This window comes from Myiozetetes cayanensis, unplaced genomic scaffold (genome assembly GCF_022539395.1).
Source record: "Myiozetetes cayanensis isolate MyiCay16 unplaced genomic scaffold, myiCay2020 scf1, whole genome shotgun sequence".
Lineage (NCBI taxonomy): Eukaryota > Metazoa > Chordata > Aves > Passeriformes > Tyrannidae > Myiozetetes > Myiozetetes cayanensis.
This window is the reverse complement of record NW_026086604.1, coordinates 14,785,124-14,806,275: the sequence shown is the minus strand read 5'-3', so window position 1 is coordinate 14,806,275 and position 21,152 is coordinate 14,785,124. Positions and strand designations below refer to the sequence as shown.

Sequence of the window (21,152 nt, the reverse complement as noted above, 5' to 3'; positions counted from 1 at the left end):
GAATCTTTAAAAAAAACAAAACAAAACAAAACACCAAAATAATTGATTACAGTCTCTTAATATCCTTTTTTTAAAAAAGTTTAATTAGCATCTGTTTTAATTTCTTGTAACAAATCTTAAAATCTTACTACCATCATAAGTTCCCCTGTAAGACACAGGAAGGAACAATTTTTTTGTCCCTAATTCATTTTTTTCTGTTTGTAACTAAGATCATACACAAAACCAGATATCAGAAGCATAACATAAGCTGGGATAAACATAGAGAAAGAGAGAATGGAGATATCGGTAAAATTAGTAATATTCAACCCTCAGATTGAGTATATATGGTTAAAAATGTGCAAATGCTTAATAACGTTTCTGCTCTTTAGAAAGAGATGTTTGGCGTTGTGAAATTTGTTAGAATCCAAAGTTCTCTTGAAAGTAACGGGGATTTAAGATTCTAAGGAAAGCACTGAGTCCCTTTTGAACAACTAGATGATGACTAAGTCATCCATTAAGATTTCCTGGCACTATTTGAGCTTGAGTTCGACAAGCAATTTTTTCACTCCAACCACTCTATTTCTTTTTCAGATTGTTTATTTTTTTAAATTTAATTTATGAGTTATGGACTGTATTAGAGGTCTTTTTACATTGCTTGCTCCAGGTACTCACATGTTTCTTTATTTTAGAAACTCTTTTACGATGGATATTGTGTTACAATGCAAGACTTCATAATTTTATAGTAAAATCCAATAAGTCCTAAAAAAATTTCAATCATTTCCACTTTGTGGTTTTCTTGGTGTATTTAGTGACATACTTGCTGATACTATAAATATTATTTGCAAATATTCATTTCATTAGGAAAACAAAAAAGCAAAATACTTTAAATCATCATTTTTCAACATAAGAAATTAAACCATTGTTCAAGTGCCTCTGCTGAACATGACTGCTGCATGAAAAGATTTTAGCCCAACATTATGGTTCTTCCTTGAAGAAGGAAAAAAAGTATTGCTACTATATAGTGTTTATACTTAGTTGGTCTTATGTGATAGGAGTTGTTATTTATTTCTGGGCCATAAGTCCAGGCTCACTACAGTCAAGAACAGAACTCCAGTGACTTGACTGGATATATTTCATTTTCAGTCCACTTCGTAGTCCTTCTGTAGAGTTAATGAGGTTTTTATAAAAAAATACACTCACTTTTTAAAAAGTATTTAAACTCACTTGATGGTCTTTTTAAAACACCCAGAAGTGTAATATCATAAATAAAAGTGAATATCAGGGTTGATTATGTTTTAAACTGGTGTATCAAAGATTCTTCTCAATTATATGAGAGAATACTTAGCTGCTGTATCAACACCACCAGCTTTACATTTGTTTTGTTTTTTCTTTGTTTCTATCTTGAGAATTCTTTAGAAATCCTTGTATTCCTTGTTTTTTATTACCACTGAAACCAGAAGTAAGATACCCATTATTCTCAGGGGTATATAATTTGGATGCATGTGTATTTCCATATTAAAATGAACATGGAAATAATAGAATAAGGTAGGGTAGGGTAGACTAGACTAGAATAGCTGGAGGGGCCTATGCTGATCAATAGTTCAACCGCCTGACCACTTCAGGGCTGACCAAAATTTAAGGCATATTATTAAGGGCACTGCACAAAGACCTCTTAACATTTGGACATATGCCTCTTGGTATATCTTTAGACAGTAAAAGTATGCTGTACAAGCCCTCACAAGAAAAAGTTCTAAAATATCTCTCATGATGTTTGCATATACTCAAATAAAAAATCTACAGCCTTAATAAGTAAAAGATGTAGTTGGTATAAATTATAGAACAAGTCAGTAGCACTAACAGCATTGTTAAACTCTGAATTCTTACTGCATGAAACATAAATAGTAGAAAAGGCAAAAAATATCAGATTATCCTCTACTACTTTTGTTATGATGAAACTAACAGTACTTAAATGCTTAAATAGAAAACAAACAAACAAAAAACCCAAACAAAACCCAAAACCAACCAAACAACAAAAAAAACCTAAAAATAAACAAAGAAGAGAAAATACCATGTTTATATCATATTTAATTTCCTTCCTGGACATCTGAAAAACATAGAACATTCTAGAAACTGTAATTGCAGTATCTACAAGACTTGCTACTGAATGCTCAGCATCTGAAGCTCCTAGATTTGACTGAACAAAAGCAGTTAGGGATCTCTTTTTCTTCCCCCTACTTCTGAATAAGGGAGGGGACAAACTTTCCTGAGCTTGACAGTTCGATTTCATTAGAACTAAGGACCCAAAAGATGCTGTGTTTTTCTTCCAACTAGCTTTTCTCAATACATTTTTCATTAGACTATCAAGGTATATCTTGAAAGTTAGCTTCTTGTCCTTCATCTACTCCCTCCTCCTACAAGAAGACTTCATTGTTCCAATATCAAGAACTCTTCTTATTCATGTCCTTACGATATCTTAGTTTAACAGTATATCTTAGTATATAATATATTTGTATATATTATATACTAACCTGTCCTTATTTAGGTTCTCCACATACTGGCATTCACTTCTTGAAAATGTATCCTTTCATCCTGTCTTAAATTTTATTTTCTAAGTTGGGACGATCAGAAAAATGTAACACCATTATAGTAGTTTTATTCATCTCATTCAGTCTGAATTCTTCTTGATGAGGAAACCATAATCATATATAGTATTCCTCATGAGAGCTCACTACTGCCTTATAAAATGATACTTATACTTCCCTACCTCTAATGAAAATATTTCACGAAAGACACCTAGGATTTCTTTTACCTCTCTTAAATAATCAAAACTCAAAGTCATCTCCTCTTCTGTGATTTCCAACTAATAAGCTTAGATAAGAAATTCATCAGACAGCTTTTGACACAAAATCATTGTTGAGGATGACATAGTAAGTTTGGTACAATAATTCACATGTAGCAGTTGAATTTTGGATACATATAAACGTCTAATTCTCTCTCCACATCTCATTCATGCATACACTTAAAAAAAATGTTTACAAAACAAAACAGTATTGTTATCATCTGCTCATTTCTGAAAGACCTTATTGCCAGAACAATCCCATGGAAGCCAACAATTCCACTCTTTTTCTGTAGCTATTTTGCATCAATGTTAATAAAACTGCACTATTCTGATCTTGTTAGCAATATTCTCAAAAAAGCCTACAATTAAGACTATATGTACATTTTTACAGTTTTAAATATCCACATATATATAGTAATTTTTAATAAATTATATTTAATATATTAAATTTTATCTTCTCAAGCATTAGTTAATTTACATAATTTGTAAGTGTAATTCTTAAATTACAGTCAAGAGCACAGAAAAAAATGCATTTCTAAAGTAAAATCTAATTTTAATATCGATTAAATAGAGAAATAATTTAAAAAGCAATTTATATAAAATTCTAAAGTAGCTCATCTATAGTTCCATAGTAATTGAAATGCAGTGCAAGAAAGTTTTTAGACTTTTGTGTACATTTCATTGTCAAAGAGAAGTTTAAATACTTCAATAGTAAGCTACAGGAAAGTGTAGAAACACCTGTGAAATATCCCTCTGTAATAGAAATTCTTTCAAGTCAAATAACAATGGTCTCACATTCACAAAAATTCCTTCAAAATATGTCTTTGTCTCTGTAATAAAGAATATTTTATGGAAGACAATTGCTGGTTATTTATTGAGGGTCATTTGATATGTTTTAATGACTGTTATAATATATGCAATCAAATATTGGTGTTTGCCTGGTAAAAATGGCAAATTTTTCCTCAGTATATGCATACCACTGTAATAACAGGCACACATATGCTGTTCTGTGAGTATGACACAATAAAAAAGAAACTAAAGATTTTCTATAAACAAACGTTAGCAAAATCAATACTTTAAATGTCATGAGGGAGTAAAATGCACACAGAAGTAGGTGTGGGCTTTCTTCTCCAATAAGGTCTATACAATTCTGAGTTACCTGTATATTGGTTGTCGTACTTTTTTGTAACTGTAGTACTACTTTATTATGTGACAAATAAGCATAATTTTAGCAGCATCTTGTCTCAAAATTATTCTTTCTTTTCATAATCTAATGTTTAGCACTTTAAAATGACAACATAATTTAGAAGTATGTGCCTTATCTATATCTTGTATCAAAGAACTAGGTCAGAGAAGAGAGGACACTGAGAAAACAGTGGAGAGGACACTGCAGTATAATAATTCCAAGCAGGAAATGGGAAAAAAATTCCTGCCTATCACATTTAACTGCCAAATTAGTACACTCATATATCTTTAAAATAGAAGATATTATTACAGGCCCTCAGATACTCTCTCTTAACTGAAAATAAGCCTGCTTTTCTTAACTGTATCAAAGATATTCTGAAATGAATGCATATCCACACAACCAGTACAAACCAAATTGTTGATTAATTTATACCAGTCAATAACCAGAAAGTACTCCAGATTTGTACTGAAATTAATACACATTAAATATAAACAGCTGTTTAGTGATTTATATTTCATATGCAAACCAAATGCTGTGTTTGTTTTTTAGTTGTTCTACTTAAATTACATATTTTAAAATTCTGAAGAACTGGAGCTCTGCTGTTTCAGAAGATGTTAGTAAACGAAGTGACAAAACTTACACTAGATGACTATTCAGTATGACAACAGATTCCAATCTAAGGAAGCCTTTACAAAATTTCAGTCATATAATGAGACTTCTGCAAATTGCTTTTGCTATAAAAGATGTTTCTCCTCCATATATATTTCATATTGGTGTTTATAAATTCTTCATGTACAATTGATTAACATGAAAAATTAAAAATACATAATAAATTATATTCAACAAATACCCTGCAAACTTAATCTGATCCTTCTCTGAACTTGTGTATGTGTAAAAAAACACCACATGATTTTTTTTTCTGAATGTCTGCTCATAAGACATTGCAGCATTACTTTTTCTCATCCTCACGATTCAGATGTTGACATTTACCTTTTAACACAGCAAATAATGCTTGCTCTTTACTCTAAATGTTGTTCATTATTGATCGTTTAGCATATGGATTAAATAGTCTGAGTATAGGAACATATAAAATCCTTAGCTTTACCACTTTAATACTTGCAACTGAATTTCCTAGTGTTCTAAACATCACTTTGATCACTGATTTCATGTTTGATGGAATGAAAATGTACAGGTGTTCTAAAAAGCCAAAATTTTGCTGAAGATTTAAGCAGAAGAGACATGAGTACAACTGCATCACCTACTAGTTTAGAACAGCAGCTATTTATAAAGTACATTTTTATGCTATAGTTAATTATGTCTAAACACATATGCAGAATAGATTAATATCCTAATCTCAATTCTCTAAACTTTCATCAGATGTTACTTACACTACGTTTTTTTATGAAATATAATGATATAAGCTGTAAAGTGGCATCAAAAGAAAATTCCTTATCTTTTCCTTTTGTCTTTTTATAAATCAAATCAATTAAAATTACCAAGACAATATTATTACTAATTTCATTTTTCCATTTGGCTGCCCCACTAGAATGCAAATTTAGGTAGATTTAATCCCTTTCCCACTTGGTTCAATTACATTTCCTGAAGGGATACCTGAACTTTCACTTTTAACTTATACAAAATATTTTTGCATAACTACATGGGCACAAGTAAAATAATATCCAATACCTCTATGAGTAACAACTGCAAGTTCTTTAGTTCTTTCTATCTGCTCAGCATTTCTTGGTCGTCTTCTTGAGCTTTGTAAATTTGCTTGATGAAGAGAGAGTGCTTCCTTGTAAGTGGTCGACTCCAGAATTGATTTTCTTACATTCATAGCTTGCACTTGTTGTTCTTCAGAAGGTTGTCTACGGGTGGTCACTGCACTGGATACAGCAACATCAGCAGATGTGCTAGCAACAGTAATGGCACCAGTAGTGGCCGCAATATGCTCCTCTAACTCACCAGTGGAGGCAGTTTTGATGAAAGAAGAACCTGTGGGACACACAGTAGCACTGGATGCTAACTCTTTCTTTTGAATTGTGTTTTCCTGATCAATCTAAAAGATTAAATTTCCCTCTGTTTAACATAGTAAAGACAACTGACATGAAAAGAGGAAGGTCAATATGCTTTATTTAAAAATTTGAAGCAACCAGAACACTGTTTAATGCTAGTGAACATTTTGTAATTATAATGATATTGCATTTGCATGTTAAGTTTTAAATGTCCTCAAAACTTATACTATAAACTCTTGTACCAGGCATAATGACAGCACATAATTTTCACCTCTGCAAATTCAGTCCTGAAATCAGCATGACTAGAGCAAAAATACAGCTATATCATTAAAAAGACCCCCACGTGTAGAAAAGTGATAACCATCCTATCGAGGAGTGAAACAGCAGCATTATATAGTAACCTAGGCAGCAGGCAAAGCTTCCATACTCCAACTGCTAATAAAGCTGCCAAATACGTTCATTCTTTTCATCAAAGCTTGACAGGGCTCTAAAAGCCCATTTAGATTTGACACAAGGCCAAGAGTAGATGGATAATGAAAAGTACACTTTTAAACAAATCATCTCAGCATAATTATTTATACTTAAGATTGTACAGAGGCTTCATGTGTAATTCTCTTTTTGCTCTCTTATTACTGTAATAGGCCAGATTATTTTACTCAAAAACCCTACTCACCAAATGTTTGACAAGCTAAAAAATTGCCTATGAAAACATTAAGTACAAAAGTACTAACTTTTTTAGTACTTAAAATATATAACCCATGTAGGATTTTTCAATATTTTATTAACATTTTCATCCTTCCCCATTCCCCACATTTGGTTGCAGATGTTTGGAAGCCAAGTCTCTCACCTGTGAGCATTTAAAACTAAATCTAACACAGTAAAAACTCCATGACTGGAACGAATAAATGACTGGGCAACGCATAACAAAATTCACCACAAAAATTTGCATAAACAAACTTGATGTAGCATTAACTGTACTATGTTATACTAATATCTTTAAAATATGGCTTTTTTATTCCACAATAATGATTAAAGGCTCTTGAACAGTCATTCAAACAATAATGTTCCACACTTCTAGTTTTGCTTTTGAGTTGTCCCCTCACATAGCCTTTGAGACTTGTCCTTAAAGTGTAGTGGGTGAAGTCAGGATGAAAAGTTGTTTTCCCACTGTTAGAAAAACCTATACACTAAAAAATGGGAATAAGACTCCCAGAGGAACTAAGCAATATATATAATTTTTCATGCATAAGGTATATCAGATCTCTGATCAGAATTCTCCAATGTTCTGTATAAATAAATGGAACAGATCCTCATGTCAAAAATACTCAGTTTTGCTAACAAAGTCTCTATTGTTTACTGCAGAAATTTTAGGATAAAAATGTAAAATTTCATTATACTATTGAAAAATACTACCATAATAGAAAACTTTAGTGTTATATAGACAAGTAATAAAGCTGCTGTAGGTGTACATTATTTTTGCTATCTTACATTTGTTGTCTTAAGATCTCTTGTGCAGTACAGCACTTCTGAATCATACACTGGTGATTTCCTCTGGAAAACTAAAAACACCTTACAAGCACCATGTAAGACTTCAGGTTTATGTGTCAGAGATCAAACCAAAAACTACTTACTGTCCTATGATGACAGGGGTATAAGTAACTAAAATAGACCTAGACATGTTTTATTCTTTATTTCAGAATAAAAGAAGAAAACTGTCACAACAATGTATAATATCAAAGGACTAGACTGTTTATAATTCAGTATACAATAAATTTTGACAGATTGGTATCAAGTTTAAAACATAGAAAATATAAATGCATGACCAAGAGATATTTTGTAACAGAAAAATGTAGATTAAAAGAAAGAAAACTTAATGTATGTTACATAACCACTACTATTAAAGCAAAATCTATGTGAACGTACCTTTTTCATGCAAGAAAAATGTACAAGAACAAGCAGTCACCTGCTTCCAATACCAAGCTCAAAGCAAAATTTGATTCAGAATTTCAGTCAAATTACCTGTTCTATGCAAATGTTTTAAAGAGGTACAGCACTTCAAATGAAAACAACTTAAAAGAAAAATCTCAAAAGAAAAAAACAAGAAAATTAAACTTGACTATAGCTGTAGAGTTTATACACTGAAAAGTAATATTGTGATACAGAGGCAACTTTCAAGAAGAACACCTAACTTGCTAGGCTCCCACATCCACTTACACTGTAGAAAAGAACCCAGAAAGCAGATCAGTAAAGTCAAACAGCATGGTTTAATTTACAGGGAGGATTTTTGAGAGAAAATTAATGTATGTTATGTATAAACAATCTTGTAAGTATCAACTAAAATGCATAGAATAGTTTCTCTAAATATAATTTATAAACTGTAAAAGCCTGAACTTCAGTGTCTTAGTATTTTACGGAAAGTTTTAGACCAATTGAAACACCTATGTTGTATGGGCATTGTAACATACTATCCATTTTGGTCATCTGCAGTCACATCTGACATTTCAGTTTGTCAAAGAGATTATTTTAAAAATTATATTTTCCTATATGATCCAAAATATATTCACAAATTATTTTACTTTTAAAATTATGGTTAAAAAAAAGGCAAAAATAAAGAAAAAAGAAAATAAAATCTAGCAATGATAAATGACAGAAGACAGAAGAAAGGAAGACTGAACTCTGCTTATTGGGAAAAATTTAAACCAACAAGTTTCAGTCAGCTGAAGTCATTTCAGAGGTAGGTCATAGCTTTGAATTCACAATCAGCAACTGAGAAAATTTGAGGCTTGAGGAACTGCCAGGCTGCACCATACAAAGAAGCAATAAGGGCATGGGTGTAAGAAAGAGTAATTGTTGCTCAGGGCATGTGTTCACAAACAACGAGAACCTGACCAACCCAGCTGAGACCTACTAGATTGGACAAGCATTTCTCTAAGTGAATCTCTGTGGAAGGAGAAGATATTAAAATCACTAAAACCAAGGAGTTTTCACGTATTAAATTAACCTGCTTACTTAAGGAAAGATTTGAAGTGATAGTTACACTAAAAATTTTTAACTATGTAGAAGTGGAAAGAGATCAAGTTGATGATCTACAGAGCAATTCAGTTCAGAAAACTAGTCTGAACAAAACACTACTTAAAAGTGTTGTAACTGCTAGAACTTAGGATAATACAAACATATGGGAGACACATAAGTCTTTCTATTTATATAGGAGTGGAAGTTGTTCTTGATTCCAGGTTCATTTTTAGTAAAGGAAAGAGGCATTAGCCTTTGACATTTGCCTGAAACATAGCTCCAAAAATAGTCTATGAATCTGTGCTAGATACACACACTTTGCATATGCAATATACTACAAGTATACACAGGGTTCCTGTTGTAAACACGATAGCAAAGGAAATTCACCCCAGATAAACTCATAGTGTAAGTTCTCATTTAAATTAACCTAATGGACTAACTATTACAATTACTGAGGGAAAAAACTAGGGAGATAATAAATACCTTTGTTCACTATGCAGAAGCACTCACCAGAAAAAAAAAAAAGTTAAGGCATAAAAGGGTATCTAATAGATTAAAAATGCTTGTTTAAAATTACCTTTTTATTTTCCCTTTTAGAAGACTATAACTTGGGAAAGTTCTTATTCCATGTCTCCTCTTCTCCAGATTGAAAAAGCTCTTCCTCTCCTCACAGGGTAAGTGTTCCAGCCCCAACCACCTTGATAGCCCTCCAATGATCTTCCTTCAGTGAAAAACCCTCTTCCCTGTCATGGGACTCAGAACTTGATGCATTATTCCAGCTATATTTACAGGAATGTTGAGTAAAGGACAATAATCCTTCCTTTTAGTGTACTGGCTACAATCTTATTAATGTAGTTCAGGATGCTGTTGGCCTTCCTTGCTGCCAGGGCACACTGTAGGGCCATGCTCAGTTTGCTGTCTGCTGTAACACACAGGCTCTATTAAGCAGAGCTCCCTTCTATCAGACAGTCCTGTTGCCAGATGTTCTTTCTACTCAAGCGTAGGACTTTACAGTGGTCTTCGTTGAGTTTCATAGGATTCCTCTTGGCTCATTCCTCCAGTTTTTCTGTGTCTCTACGGCAACCCTGTCCTCAACTATACTGACTGTTGGTCCTCAACTGTAATGATGGACATTTTGGTTTCATCTGCAAATCTAGTAAGAATGCATTCTGTCCTTCATTCAAGCTCACAGATAAATACATTGAATAGAATTGGAACCAGAACACACCCTGTAGTACTAAACTTGTTACTCGACTCTAGGTAGATAGTCTGGCCCATTTATGACTATTCTCTGAATTTAATTTTTTTACCTGCAGTGGTGAAAGAACAGATGAAAACAAGCAAATTGTTAATAAGACCAAGTAAATGTAATCTAAGGCTAATATCCAACAGCTATTCTAATTAATTAGAATTAATTTTGCTTATTAATTCCTACAAACCAAGTTGAGTTCAATATATGAAAGCAAACAGGGATATTCACTATCTTATTTATTCTGGATGAATTCAAGATACAGGACTTTATTAGTCCTTGTGACACATATGATCCAGCCACAGACTTCCCAAGCAAAGCTAAATGTCCTTAATGCAGATGACCCTAAATGGAACTCAGATGATAGCAAGTGCTAATGAGGTGTCTGACATGAGGTCAGCTTGGGACATTTCCTGTGTATCTTACTGGTAAGTAAGCCAGTCTATTGTTTTGCAATGGGTAATTGAGAAAGAAGTTTAGATTGTCTTCAGCAAAAAGTAAGATGCATACCTCATTAAAGAGAAAAAGAACTGGTTAAAATTATGTATGGAATTTAAAAATGAGTAATAACTATCTTCATTCTTCTTTCAGATGTTCAAGGACTTTTAGTCAAGACTTATTTAGCTTCCTTAAAAACTTCCTATACTTAACTAACTTTGGAGTGACCAGTGTATCCTATTAAGAAGACTTTTTTTCTCTCTTAATTAACTGTTCTCTTTGATGTTCTCTGTCACTAAATATCTGATTCTAGCAAGAAATTTCCAATAAAGTTACAAGGCTAATTAGAAGAATATATTCTGGATCTTCTAAAGCAGTGTTCAAGTTAGTGTAGATATAACAGAATATTGGACTCTTTTAACATACTTTAAATATGTCATTCCAGCCTTATTTTTTAAAAAAATCACCTTTTTCTTATTCGTCAGAAATTTCAAGTATCTTTACCTGTTCTTAAGTTCAAATTACAGTTCTGCTTCTGTTGATTTAGAAAAAGTAATAGAAAAGAATCAGATACGTAAACATACATTTGAGAACACAAAATCAGTGTTAATGGCTGACATAAAACATTCTTCTGACCAAATCGATTTTCAGTTCCCAGATATTTAGGAAAGAAATAAAACTGTGGACTTAAAGAAATACATGACTGAAAAAAAAATATGGTTCAAAATAAATTTCTAGACTAGTTCAAAGAGGCAATGATCCCTGGATTTATACAAATAGCAAAGACTTCAAAAGCTGTCTAGCCAGAACTTAAATAAAGTACTTTGGGGTTCCTTTTGTTTTCATGTTGTCCACAATTGTGTGAATTGATTCAGAATTTAATTTTTATTTTATTTTGGTACCAGAAGTTACTTCTTTGCGCTACTGCATTCTCTTCTGATTTTTTTTACACTTGCTTTTTCCCCCCTCTCTCTTCTTATCAACCTCTCTATTGTTATTTCTTTCTTATTTTTGTATCTATTTTATATCAATTTTAAATGTAAATCAATTGCTGCAGAAAGACATATACCAGAACAGTCTGAAAGTAACAATTAAGCATCAATCAGAAATTTTCGGTAATGCAAGAGATAGGGCATCCTTCAGTACAGACAAATGCATGTCTTTTTGATGTTCCAGAGGCTTCTCTCAGTGACCTTAATAGCACTTTACATTTTTAAGTAGGTAGTGAAAATATAGTAAATTTATGCATCTTAATGTTATCAAACTGATTACTTTTGAAAATCTGAAAATCCAGACAAAATCAACCTTCTAGTTTTTGATAACACAGACATGTCAAACATCTCTAACATGATTTATCTCCTCTCCACTAAACTAAGGACATAGACAGAGAACTACCACTTTTTTTTTTTCTTTTACATATATCTACCCAAATAATAGATTTCATTGCAAAAATATATGCTTGTTTAATAGAAAAAAAAAAATTAAAATTACCAACATAAGCACACATATGGATACTGTTCTTTCAGTTGGTTTAACTTAGAAAGTACTTTTTGAAAGGTCTATTACTTTTAAGATAAAACAAAAAACAAAACCAAAGTTTAACACAAATGAATGTTAGTAAACGAGAAACCAGTGATTCGAAATTCAAAATAATTATATTCATATAGTCATACTGTGCTTTCTTTTCAAAAGACATGTGCATCAATGCTAAATCTGTGTACTCCAACATAACCTACCAAAAAACCCCAAACAACCCAGCTTATAAATTCTTCAACAATACAAAAGGAAAATATGAAATGAATGAAATAATTCTGGGAATGGAAAGTATTCATGTCTATTTGCCTTTTTTACTTATAGTCATCTTAAAAGGGGTACCTTTATTGTATTTGTCAACTTAAAAGCCTTGCCAATATTGTCTTCTATATTTATTTTCTTTCTAATTTGGTCTTGCGAATCACAGTGCAACAGAAAGTGTTATTTCTGCTGTTTAAGGATAGGATAAAATCAAATAGGCAAATCTTAAAGAATAATTACTATACAGACCATGTGCACAACAATGTATATAGAAACTATTTAACAAAAAGATAAGTTTAAAGTTTAAAGGTTCTGATTTCTAATTCTGTTTCCTGTGTCACCATGGACATGCCATCACATTGTAGTTCTCTCATTTCTTTTCAACAAAATTAAATCCACACTTTCCTTTTATTGCCAGAAGGATATTAATATTAGTTGCTTAATATCTGTTCAGTGTTATTAGCAAGTAAAATGGCATTCATAAATCAAATATACAGTTCCAGATAGAACAATACTTCCTAAAGCTTGAACTGTATAATGATATGAGTTTTACACTCCTTTTTTTTACATTTTCTATGAAGTTCATATACATGGAAAAATAATGAATCTTAAAACCAGTAATAATCATCTTTCATTTATTCTTAATATCAAAAAATCTTTGTACTGTTGCTCTTGAGTACCTACATCAGGTATCAAACATTTGCCCTAAGCAGGCTAAATGCCCAAATTTTCTGTTCTAAATGTGGTGTTAGACATCAAGAAGCTATTTGACACAAAGTTATCACTAAAGGTTACTAAAGACCCCAGAAATTTATCCAGTGCAGTCATCTTCACTATAGGGAAGATTATTTTTAGACTTTTTTTTTGTATTATTATTTGCTTTTAAATAAATTAGTACTTGTTAGAAATAAATTCTTAGAAAAGTTGACTATTTACTAGGCAAATGGTGAAGACAAGGTTGCAGAAAAGGTATCTTGCCAGTTATTGAGTCTATAACGTTCACTGCATAGAAAAGAATACAAATCTTAACACTTAAGCACATCTTTTGCATTGTTTACCCTACCTGTGTCTAGAAAACTTCACAGAGATTGCAGCCTAATAAGTACAATTTTACCATTAGTAATACAAGGCCACAGGATTTGCATTGATGCCATATAGGCTTGCCTTGGCCTGAGGATGTTTTCATTCTTTTTGGTAGCTCATTGTTGTCAATTAATATTTCCTGACCTGATTTTATTTCAGAAATGTTGGGCTCTGATAATACTGCATAAAACAATGCTCTGATAAAGCTACAGAGTCTCTGCATAGCAAGCAACAGCCCTTCATACTTAGTGAGGCTGAGGGAGCCTAATGTGCTCAGACTTTAGTAAACAACTATGAGAAAGAGGCAGACCATGCTAAGAAAAACATACAAAAAAGAAATAATTGAACTCCAACACTGAAGAGGAAGCTCACTCTGTCACCTCCAGGAGCATCAAACTCCTTTGAACAGAAACCCTTGGACTATCTCAATTAATTGTAATCCCCACCCAAGGGCACAGTGAAAAAGGTGAAAATACAGGGGAGAAATACAGTGGAGAGCAGGAAGGCAGTTCTTAACTTTTATAAGTGTATTATTATTATTGATGCTATTCTGTATTACATAATTTAGACTACCAGAATATTAAAACTTTATTTGAATAACAATAAATTACCAATTCCATACAAATTGTGTTCCCTTCAGCCATACCAAGGTTCTATGGCTAATATTGTATTATGTAAGTGCATTACAATCCAACCAACTCTAGGTCTGAAATTTTGTATACAAAACATTCATTATCTTTCAATGTATTTTATACCACTGAAGTACTCTTCAATAACTGTCAGGGCTCTGAGGATTCTAATGGGCATAAACAGCACTGCCCATCCTTCCTTAGGCCTTCCTCTATCCACGTCCATGGGTCCAGGACCACACCTAAAGCCATCACTCCCTGTCCCAGTGATGCCACAGCAGTACTGGTCCTCTGGTCCCCACTTCGCCGCCCTGCCCAGCCATGAGGCTGATGTTTCTGCCTGGTCTTGACCTGTCCTCCTTCCCATGGAGGCGACTGATGCCCAGGCCTGGGTCTGCCTCCAGATGCCCCCCACGTCCTGCTCTGCTCACTGGCTGGGGGTGGTGAGACCAGCACTGGCTGCAAAGCCCAGCACTGCCGGCCTCAGCCCCAGCCCCCTGTAGTCCCCAGCTCATCAGCCTTCAGGGAGCCAAGGGCCCTTGCTTGTTTCTTATTCACTACAAAAAATACAACACCTATGAACAAAGCAAAGCATTACATTTAAAGAGAAGAATTATTTTTCCCTTTTTTCCTGACTCAGAATAAATAAATAAATAAAGTTAATCCTTAAGGAGTTTAAATGTTAATTATAAATAAAAGCAAAGTTGAATGATTTATAAATGAAACTGTACCATATTTTATTTTTTGATTTTATCTAAAAGGTCAGGACAGTTTAAAAAATAATACTTTTAAAGAAAGGTCAGGTCCTAAGTGAGATGAAAACAATTCTCTGGGAAGCAAAAAGGTTCCTTCAGTATAAAAACTGATTCAAAAACCACTTAGACTTTACAGAGATAAAGCTATTCTTGCAGAACATTACGTGCTGTCAGCACCAAGTGGGCAGTGAGTGAACTTTTAAGCTATGAAGTGGCATGCAGTGCAAAACAAGAGCTTTGCCTCAGGAAAATCTTCCCTTTGAGATGCCCCCAGTGATGCATTAGCCAACAATTTCAAGATGCCTTAAAGTAAATGCTTACACACTAAAATAAATTTCAAAATAATTTTAAAAAGAGTTACATATGCATTGCCTTAATGAGCATTTCAGGCAATTTTGTACCACAACACAATGATAGCAATGAAAGTGTTCTCACTTAATAGCCAAAATGACTAATATCCAAAATAGCTGCCTCCACTGCTGCAAGTATCTTCCCTTATCTTTTTGTTATGCAGAAAAATGCTTACAAAGAGAAATCTTCTACAGGAAAAAGATTTATTGGCATGTCTAAAAATATAGCAGTTTGACCCTGTCTCCCATAACATCCTCGTAGGAAATGTGGGTTAGATGAATGGGCAGTGAGGTGGATCAAAAACTGGTTGAATGGCAGAGCTCTGAGGGTCAGCAGTTAGAGGTCTGTAATCAGTGGCATTCCTCACAGATCAACACTGAGTCCAATCTTATTCAATTCATTCATCAGTGACCTGGATGAAGGGAAACAATGTTTGCTGATGATACAAAAATGGGAGGAGTGGCTGATACACCTGAAGTCTGTGATGCCATTCAGCAGGGAGAGTGTGGCTAACAGGTTGAGGAAGGTGATTCTCCCTCTCTACTTAGCCCTAGTGAGGCCACATCTGGAGTGCTGTGTCCAGTTCTGAGCTCCGCAGTACAAGTACTCTTTTCAACGGTGCCCAGCAACAGGAAGAGGAGCAATGACCATAAAGTAAAACACAAGAAGCTTCACCTCAACATGTGGAAGAACTTTAGGTTGAGGGTGGCAGAGCACTGGAGTAGACTGTTCTGGGAGGTCATGGAGTCTCCCTCTCTGGAGACATTGAAAACCCACTGCGACCTGCTCCTGTGAAACCTGTTCCAGGTGACCCTGCCTTGGCATGGTAGTTGGACTAGATGATCTTCAGATGTCCCTTCCAACCCTAACAATTCCGTGATTCTGTGATTTTTTCAGAAATGGCAGCTGAGTTTAGGTACTTTGACACTTCTTGGGTGATAGAACTTAAGAATGTCAAATTTTGAGATGTCTGGTTTCTCATCGGATCTGAACGTTTCAGACTTTCACAGAATGGTTAAGGTCGAAAGGCACCTTAGAATTTGGCTTTTATCAAAACTGTTAGCAGTTTTACAGCCATTGTTAAATACTTACTTTACCTAAATTAAATGGTACTATGACCATGTTTGTGGAGGTAAGAACTTCTGAAAGATTCTACAGAGTTTCAAAGCAAAAAGTTATTTGATAGAAGGGACTGAGAGTCTTCAGAAGAAAATTTGTTCCCTCAGGAAATAATAAATTTTAAAAAAAACCCAAATAAACAAAAAAACCCACATCACACTAATTCCAAGAAAAAATGAGTATAAAATTGAGTAAAAAAAGAGAGATTTTTCCTCTGTACAAAGACCAATATCAATTAAGCATGACATTAAAATGACATTGTGATAGACTTCACAAGAGGTATAAGAATGAATATAAGATATTCAAGGACCATCTGGGCATAATCCTATGCAATCCGCTCTAGGAAGACCCTACCTGGGCAGGGAGGCTGGGCCAGATGACCCACTGGGGTCCTTTTCAAACTTACCCTTATCAAGACCAAGCTGGATGGAGCTCTAAGCAACCTAGTCTAGTGAAAAGTGTGCCTGACCATGGCAGGTGGATGGAATTAGATGATCTTTAATGACTCTTTGAACCCAATCCATTCTGTGATTCTACGATACCCATTCTCTGACTCTGTCAATTTTTTCCAGGTTGGTTAATATTCAAAAATTCACATTAGGGTCATTGGGAATGTGAATGAATCTTAGCTTAAGTGTCAAAAGAGTGTGCTCAAATGGCTTCAACAAACATAAGAAGGTAAATTTACTTTAATTGAAATTCATTTCAAAATCATAATTATATCTTTATAATTACTTTACTTAAATTATATAGGTTTGAGAAATACATATGGAAAAATATTCTTTAAACATGAACCTTTCATGAAAAGACAAACAACCCAACACTACACTGTCTACAAATGAAATATATATCTTCTTATATTTCCAATTATAAACCTGCTTATGCTATTTACCTGTTACCCTTATACACTAGACATATAGACATATATGTTAGTAATTAAAAGGTATTGTTTTTAATCCTGATTAAATGAGAACAGCAGTTTGTTTTACTTTTGCAAAGTCAATATTCCCTTTTGAATTTGAGTCAGCCTTATTGAATTTGAATATATGTCCTTCAAGTCAAGGATTCTCTTCACAAGTATTTCTATACATCATAGTGTATCAGGGTAATAGTATCAACTAAACTAGAATTACCTAAGCAATTCTGCTAGCTTTGTGAGAACTGGAAGTGTTAGCATTACACAGTTTCCAGCTGCCCCAGATTAGGGCTAAAAGCCCTGTTGCCCTACTCCACTAGTAACTTTCTGGGTGACTTTGGGTAAGTCACTTTGAAGTATGTGCCTCAATTTTGGAATCCAAAACTGACCTAATAAATATTTCAAATACTATCCCTATGATTCATGACTTTCCAGTCTGTGTATCTCCCCTCCTCCCACAGGTCTATTTATTTTCCAAACTGAAGGGTCCTACACAGGTCAATCACTTTTCAATCAGAAACTTATCCATGTGTTTGATGATCTTTGCTTCCTCTGAACTTTCTTCAACTTTGCTAAATTTTCCTGAAATGCAGAGAGGCCAGAGCACCAACTGGAGTCAAGGTGCATATTGATTTATACAGCAGCAGCTTTTCTGTTCTGTCCTCTACTCTTTCCCTAACATTTAGTTTAAAAAGCACTAGAGGGTGCTTTTTTTAAGCACTTTAAATATGGACCTAAAGACTATGAAGTGCTCTTAGTATACTGACTATGTTAGAACATAAGAGATTGCTGATATTACTGACAATAGTCAGATCTCATAATTTTATTTGCAAACTCTTCTGATTCAGTCTTCACCGGCAACCTCTCTTCCCACACCTCTCGAGTGGACAAGACTGCAACACAGGGACTGGAAGAGCAAAGTCCCTTACACTGTAAGAGAAAATCAGGTTCATTACCTGAGGAACTTGTACATACATAAGTCTATGGGACCTGATGAACTGCACTCCAGAGTCCTGAGGGAATTAGCTGATGTAGTTGCCAAGCCACTCTCCATAATACTTGAAAAGTCATGGCAGTCAGGTAAAATCCCAGGGGACTGGGAAAGGAAAAAAATTTTACTTATTTTTAAAAAGGGTAGAAAGTCAGATTCTGGGAATTACTGACCCGTCAGCCTCACCTCTGCGCCTGGGAAGATCATGGAACAGAACCTCCTAGAAGCTATGCTAAGGCACATGGAGAACAGGGAGGTGATTTGGGACAGTCAGCACAGCTTCCCCAAGGGCAAGGACTGTCTAACCAACCTAGTGGCCTTCTACAATGGTCCGACTGCAACAATGGGTAGAGGAACACCATCTGTCTGGAGTTCTGTAAAGCCTTTGACAAGGTCACCCACAACATCCATTTCTCTAAACTGGAAAGAGATGGATTTGATGGGTGAACTGTTCAGTGGATGAGGAATTGGTTGGGTAGTTGCATCCAGAGGGAAATGGTCAACAGTTTAGTGTCCTGATGGACACTGAGGTCAAGTTCTGTCCCTCATGGTTCCATGTTGGGAACAATGTTATTCAGTGTCTTCATCAATGATATAGACAGAGGGATCAAGTGCACCCTTAGCAAGTCTGAAGACTACATCAAGCTGAGTGGTGCAGTTGACATCCCTGGAGGATGGGATGCCATCCAGAGGGACCTGGACAATCTTGACATGAAAATCTCTGGAGGTTCAACAAGATCAAGTGCTAGGTGCTGTACCTGGGTTGGGGTAACCCCTGCTATCGATACAGGCTGGGGGATGAATAGAACAAGAGCAGCCCTGCTTAGAATGACCTGGGGGTGCTGGTAAATGAGAGGGTGGATGTGATCCAGCAATGTGCACTTGTAGCCCAGAAGGCAAATTATATTCAGGGCTGCAACCAAAGCAATGTGGCCAGCAGGTCAAGAGAGGTGATTCTGTCCCTCTACTCTGCCCCAGTGAGATCCCATGTGGAATACTGCATCCAGCTCTGAGGTCCCCAGCACAGGAAGGACATTGACTTGTTAGAGAAGGTCCAGAGGAGGGACACAAAGATAATTAGAGGGATGAAGCACCTATCCCATGAGGAAAGGCTGAGAGAATTTGGACTGTTCAACCTGGAGAGGACAAGTCTCTGGGGAGGCTTTATTATGGCATTTCAGTACTTGTAGGGGGCCCACAAGAAAGATGGGAACAAACTTTGTAGCAAGGCATTGAGTGACAGGACAATGGCTAATAGTTTTAAACTGAAGCAGGCTCAATTTTGAGTAGACATAAGAAAAACTTTTTACAGTGAGTGTGGTAAAACACTGGAACAGCTCACCCAGAGAGATGGTAGATGCCCCATTCCTGAAACATACACGGCCAGGCTAGACGGGGCTCTGAATAATCTGATTTAGTTGAAGATGTCCCTGCTCACTGCAGATGGGATGGAGTATATGACCTTTAAAAGGTCCCTTCCAACTCAAGATATTCTATGATCCTATTAAATTAAGATAATTTTGCAGTTCTTGCTATGCAAAGAGAGACACAAAGAAGCAAGAGAAGCTAAGGTCTTTAAACCATGACAACTCTGCAGGACACTTTTTTAACTCATCATTCCGCTCTACGAAGTCCAAAAAGCACCTTGTTAACCCAAACTTTTATGTTAGGTTTCAGCTATTTCATGTCGGGAAGGAGAATTTTCACAGTTCAAATTTGAGGATACTGGCACACTCATTTTTGAACATTTTTCCTTGTGCACACAATCTTGTATCTTCTAAGATTTGTCCTGTCTAACTGTTCAATTCAACTAGCACATACTAGATTCCTGCCACGGTATGTATCATATAAGAAGTTTTTCTTTTCAGTAGATTCTCAACAGGTTCCATCTCCTTATTACTGTTCATCTTGCCACCCAAATTTTTCTTTCACAATCCCTCACTCTCCACTCTAATCCCTTTACTTAGCTCTCTGTCTTTCTCGTACATATTCAGAAAAGTTCATTTTCTGAAAAGGTAAAACAATATTCATTGACACAGGATTCAGACAAATATATATATATGTGCATATATATACACATCTATAAAGCCAAACAAGTAAATTAAAAACAAACAAACCAACCAACAAACCAACAAACACCAATGCTAGAAACACTTCAGTATTCACACTGCTATTCTACATTTGTTCTTGCAATTTTCAGACTTAGAAATAGAGAAGGTTTGACCACCATTGTTCTCAGGAGACTTATTACTAAGTTTTCTTCCAGATATGAACAGTACTGAAATTTCACATAATGAAGATCTAAATAAATTGCGTAACTGAGAATCTCTTCGGTATTAGCTATTGATTTTGTAGATGAACAAACTATAGAATAATATTCACTAATATGTAACGTTTATTGCCTCAGCTGCATTTAAGTGAAAATATTTTGTTGAACTGAGATGTATGTTTTAGTAATATCCAGGTACCTGTGAATGGAGAAGAAAACTCAAATTCTTTCAGTTTTCTCATACTGCTACTGACACATTACATGAACAAAGTAGTCAATGTTTTAAAGTATAAAAGGATTAATTGGCTGGAACTAAGGTGGACAAAGTGTAACTGGAAATTGAAAACGTAGTTCAGAAAATTTCATTCCTTACTTAAAGAAGTATTCATTAAAAGATTAATTTTTCATTAAATAGATTTGCTTTCTTATTTACTGGAGGATACTTTGCAAAAGGTACTTTTACTTCTGAAATTAGATAATCTTAAAAAATTCTGAAGAGTGATGCCAAATGTCCTCAACCTTACCTATAC

General features: G+C 34.6%; 1 protein-coding gene across 6 annotated transcripts in view; it reads right to left on the bottom strand.

Moving 5' to 3' along the window:
• CSMD3 (CUB and Sushi multiple domains 3) overlaps positions 1-21,152 on the bottom strand; it is a 605,611-nt gene that overhangs the window by 356,150 nt on the left and 228,309 nt on the right. For 3 of the 6 annotated variants that reach the window (XM_050305446.1, XM_050305454.1, XM_050305462.1), the window contains exon 7: positions 5,691-5,996. The exons of 2 other annotated variants lie outside the window; for them this stretch is intronic. In XM_050305446.1, coding sequence (XP_050161403.1) covers positions 5,691-5,996 — 306 coding nt within the window. Of the gene's footprint in view, positions 1-5,690; positions 5,997-9,605; positions 9,735-21,152 lie in introns of those variants that run through there. One more of the 6 variants, XM_050305489.1, reaches the window with a different exon arrangement.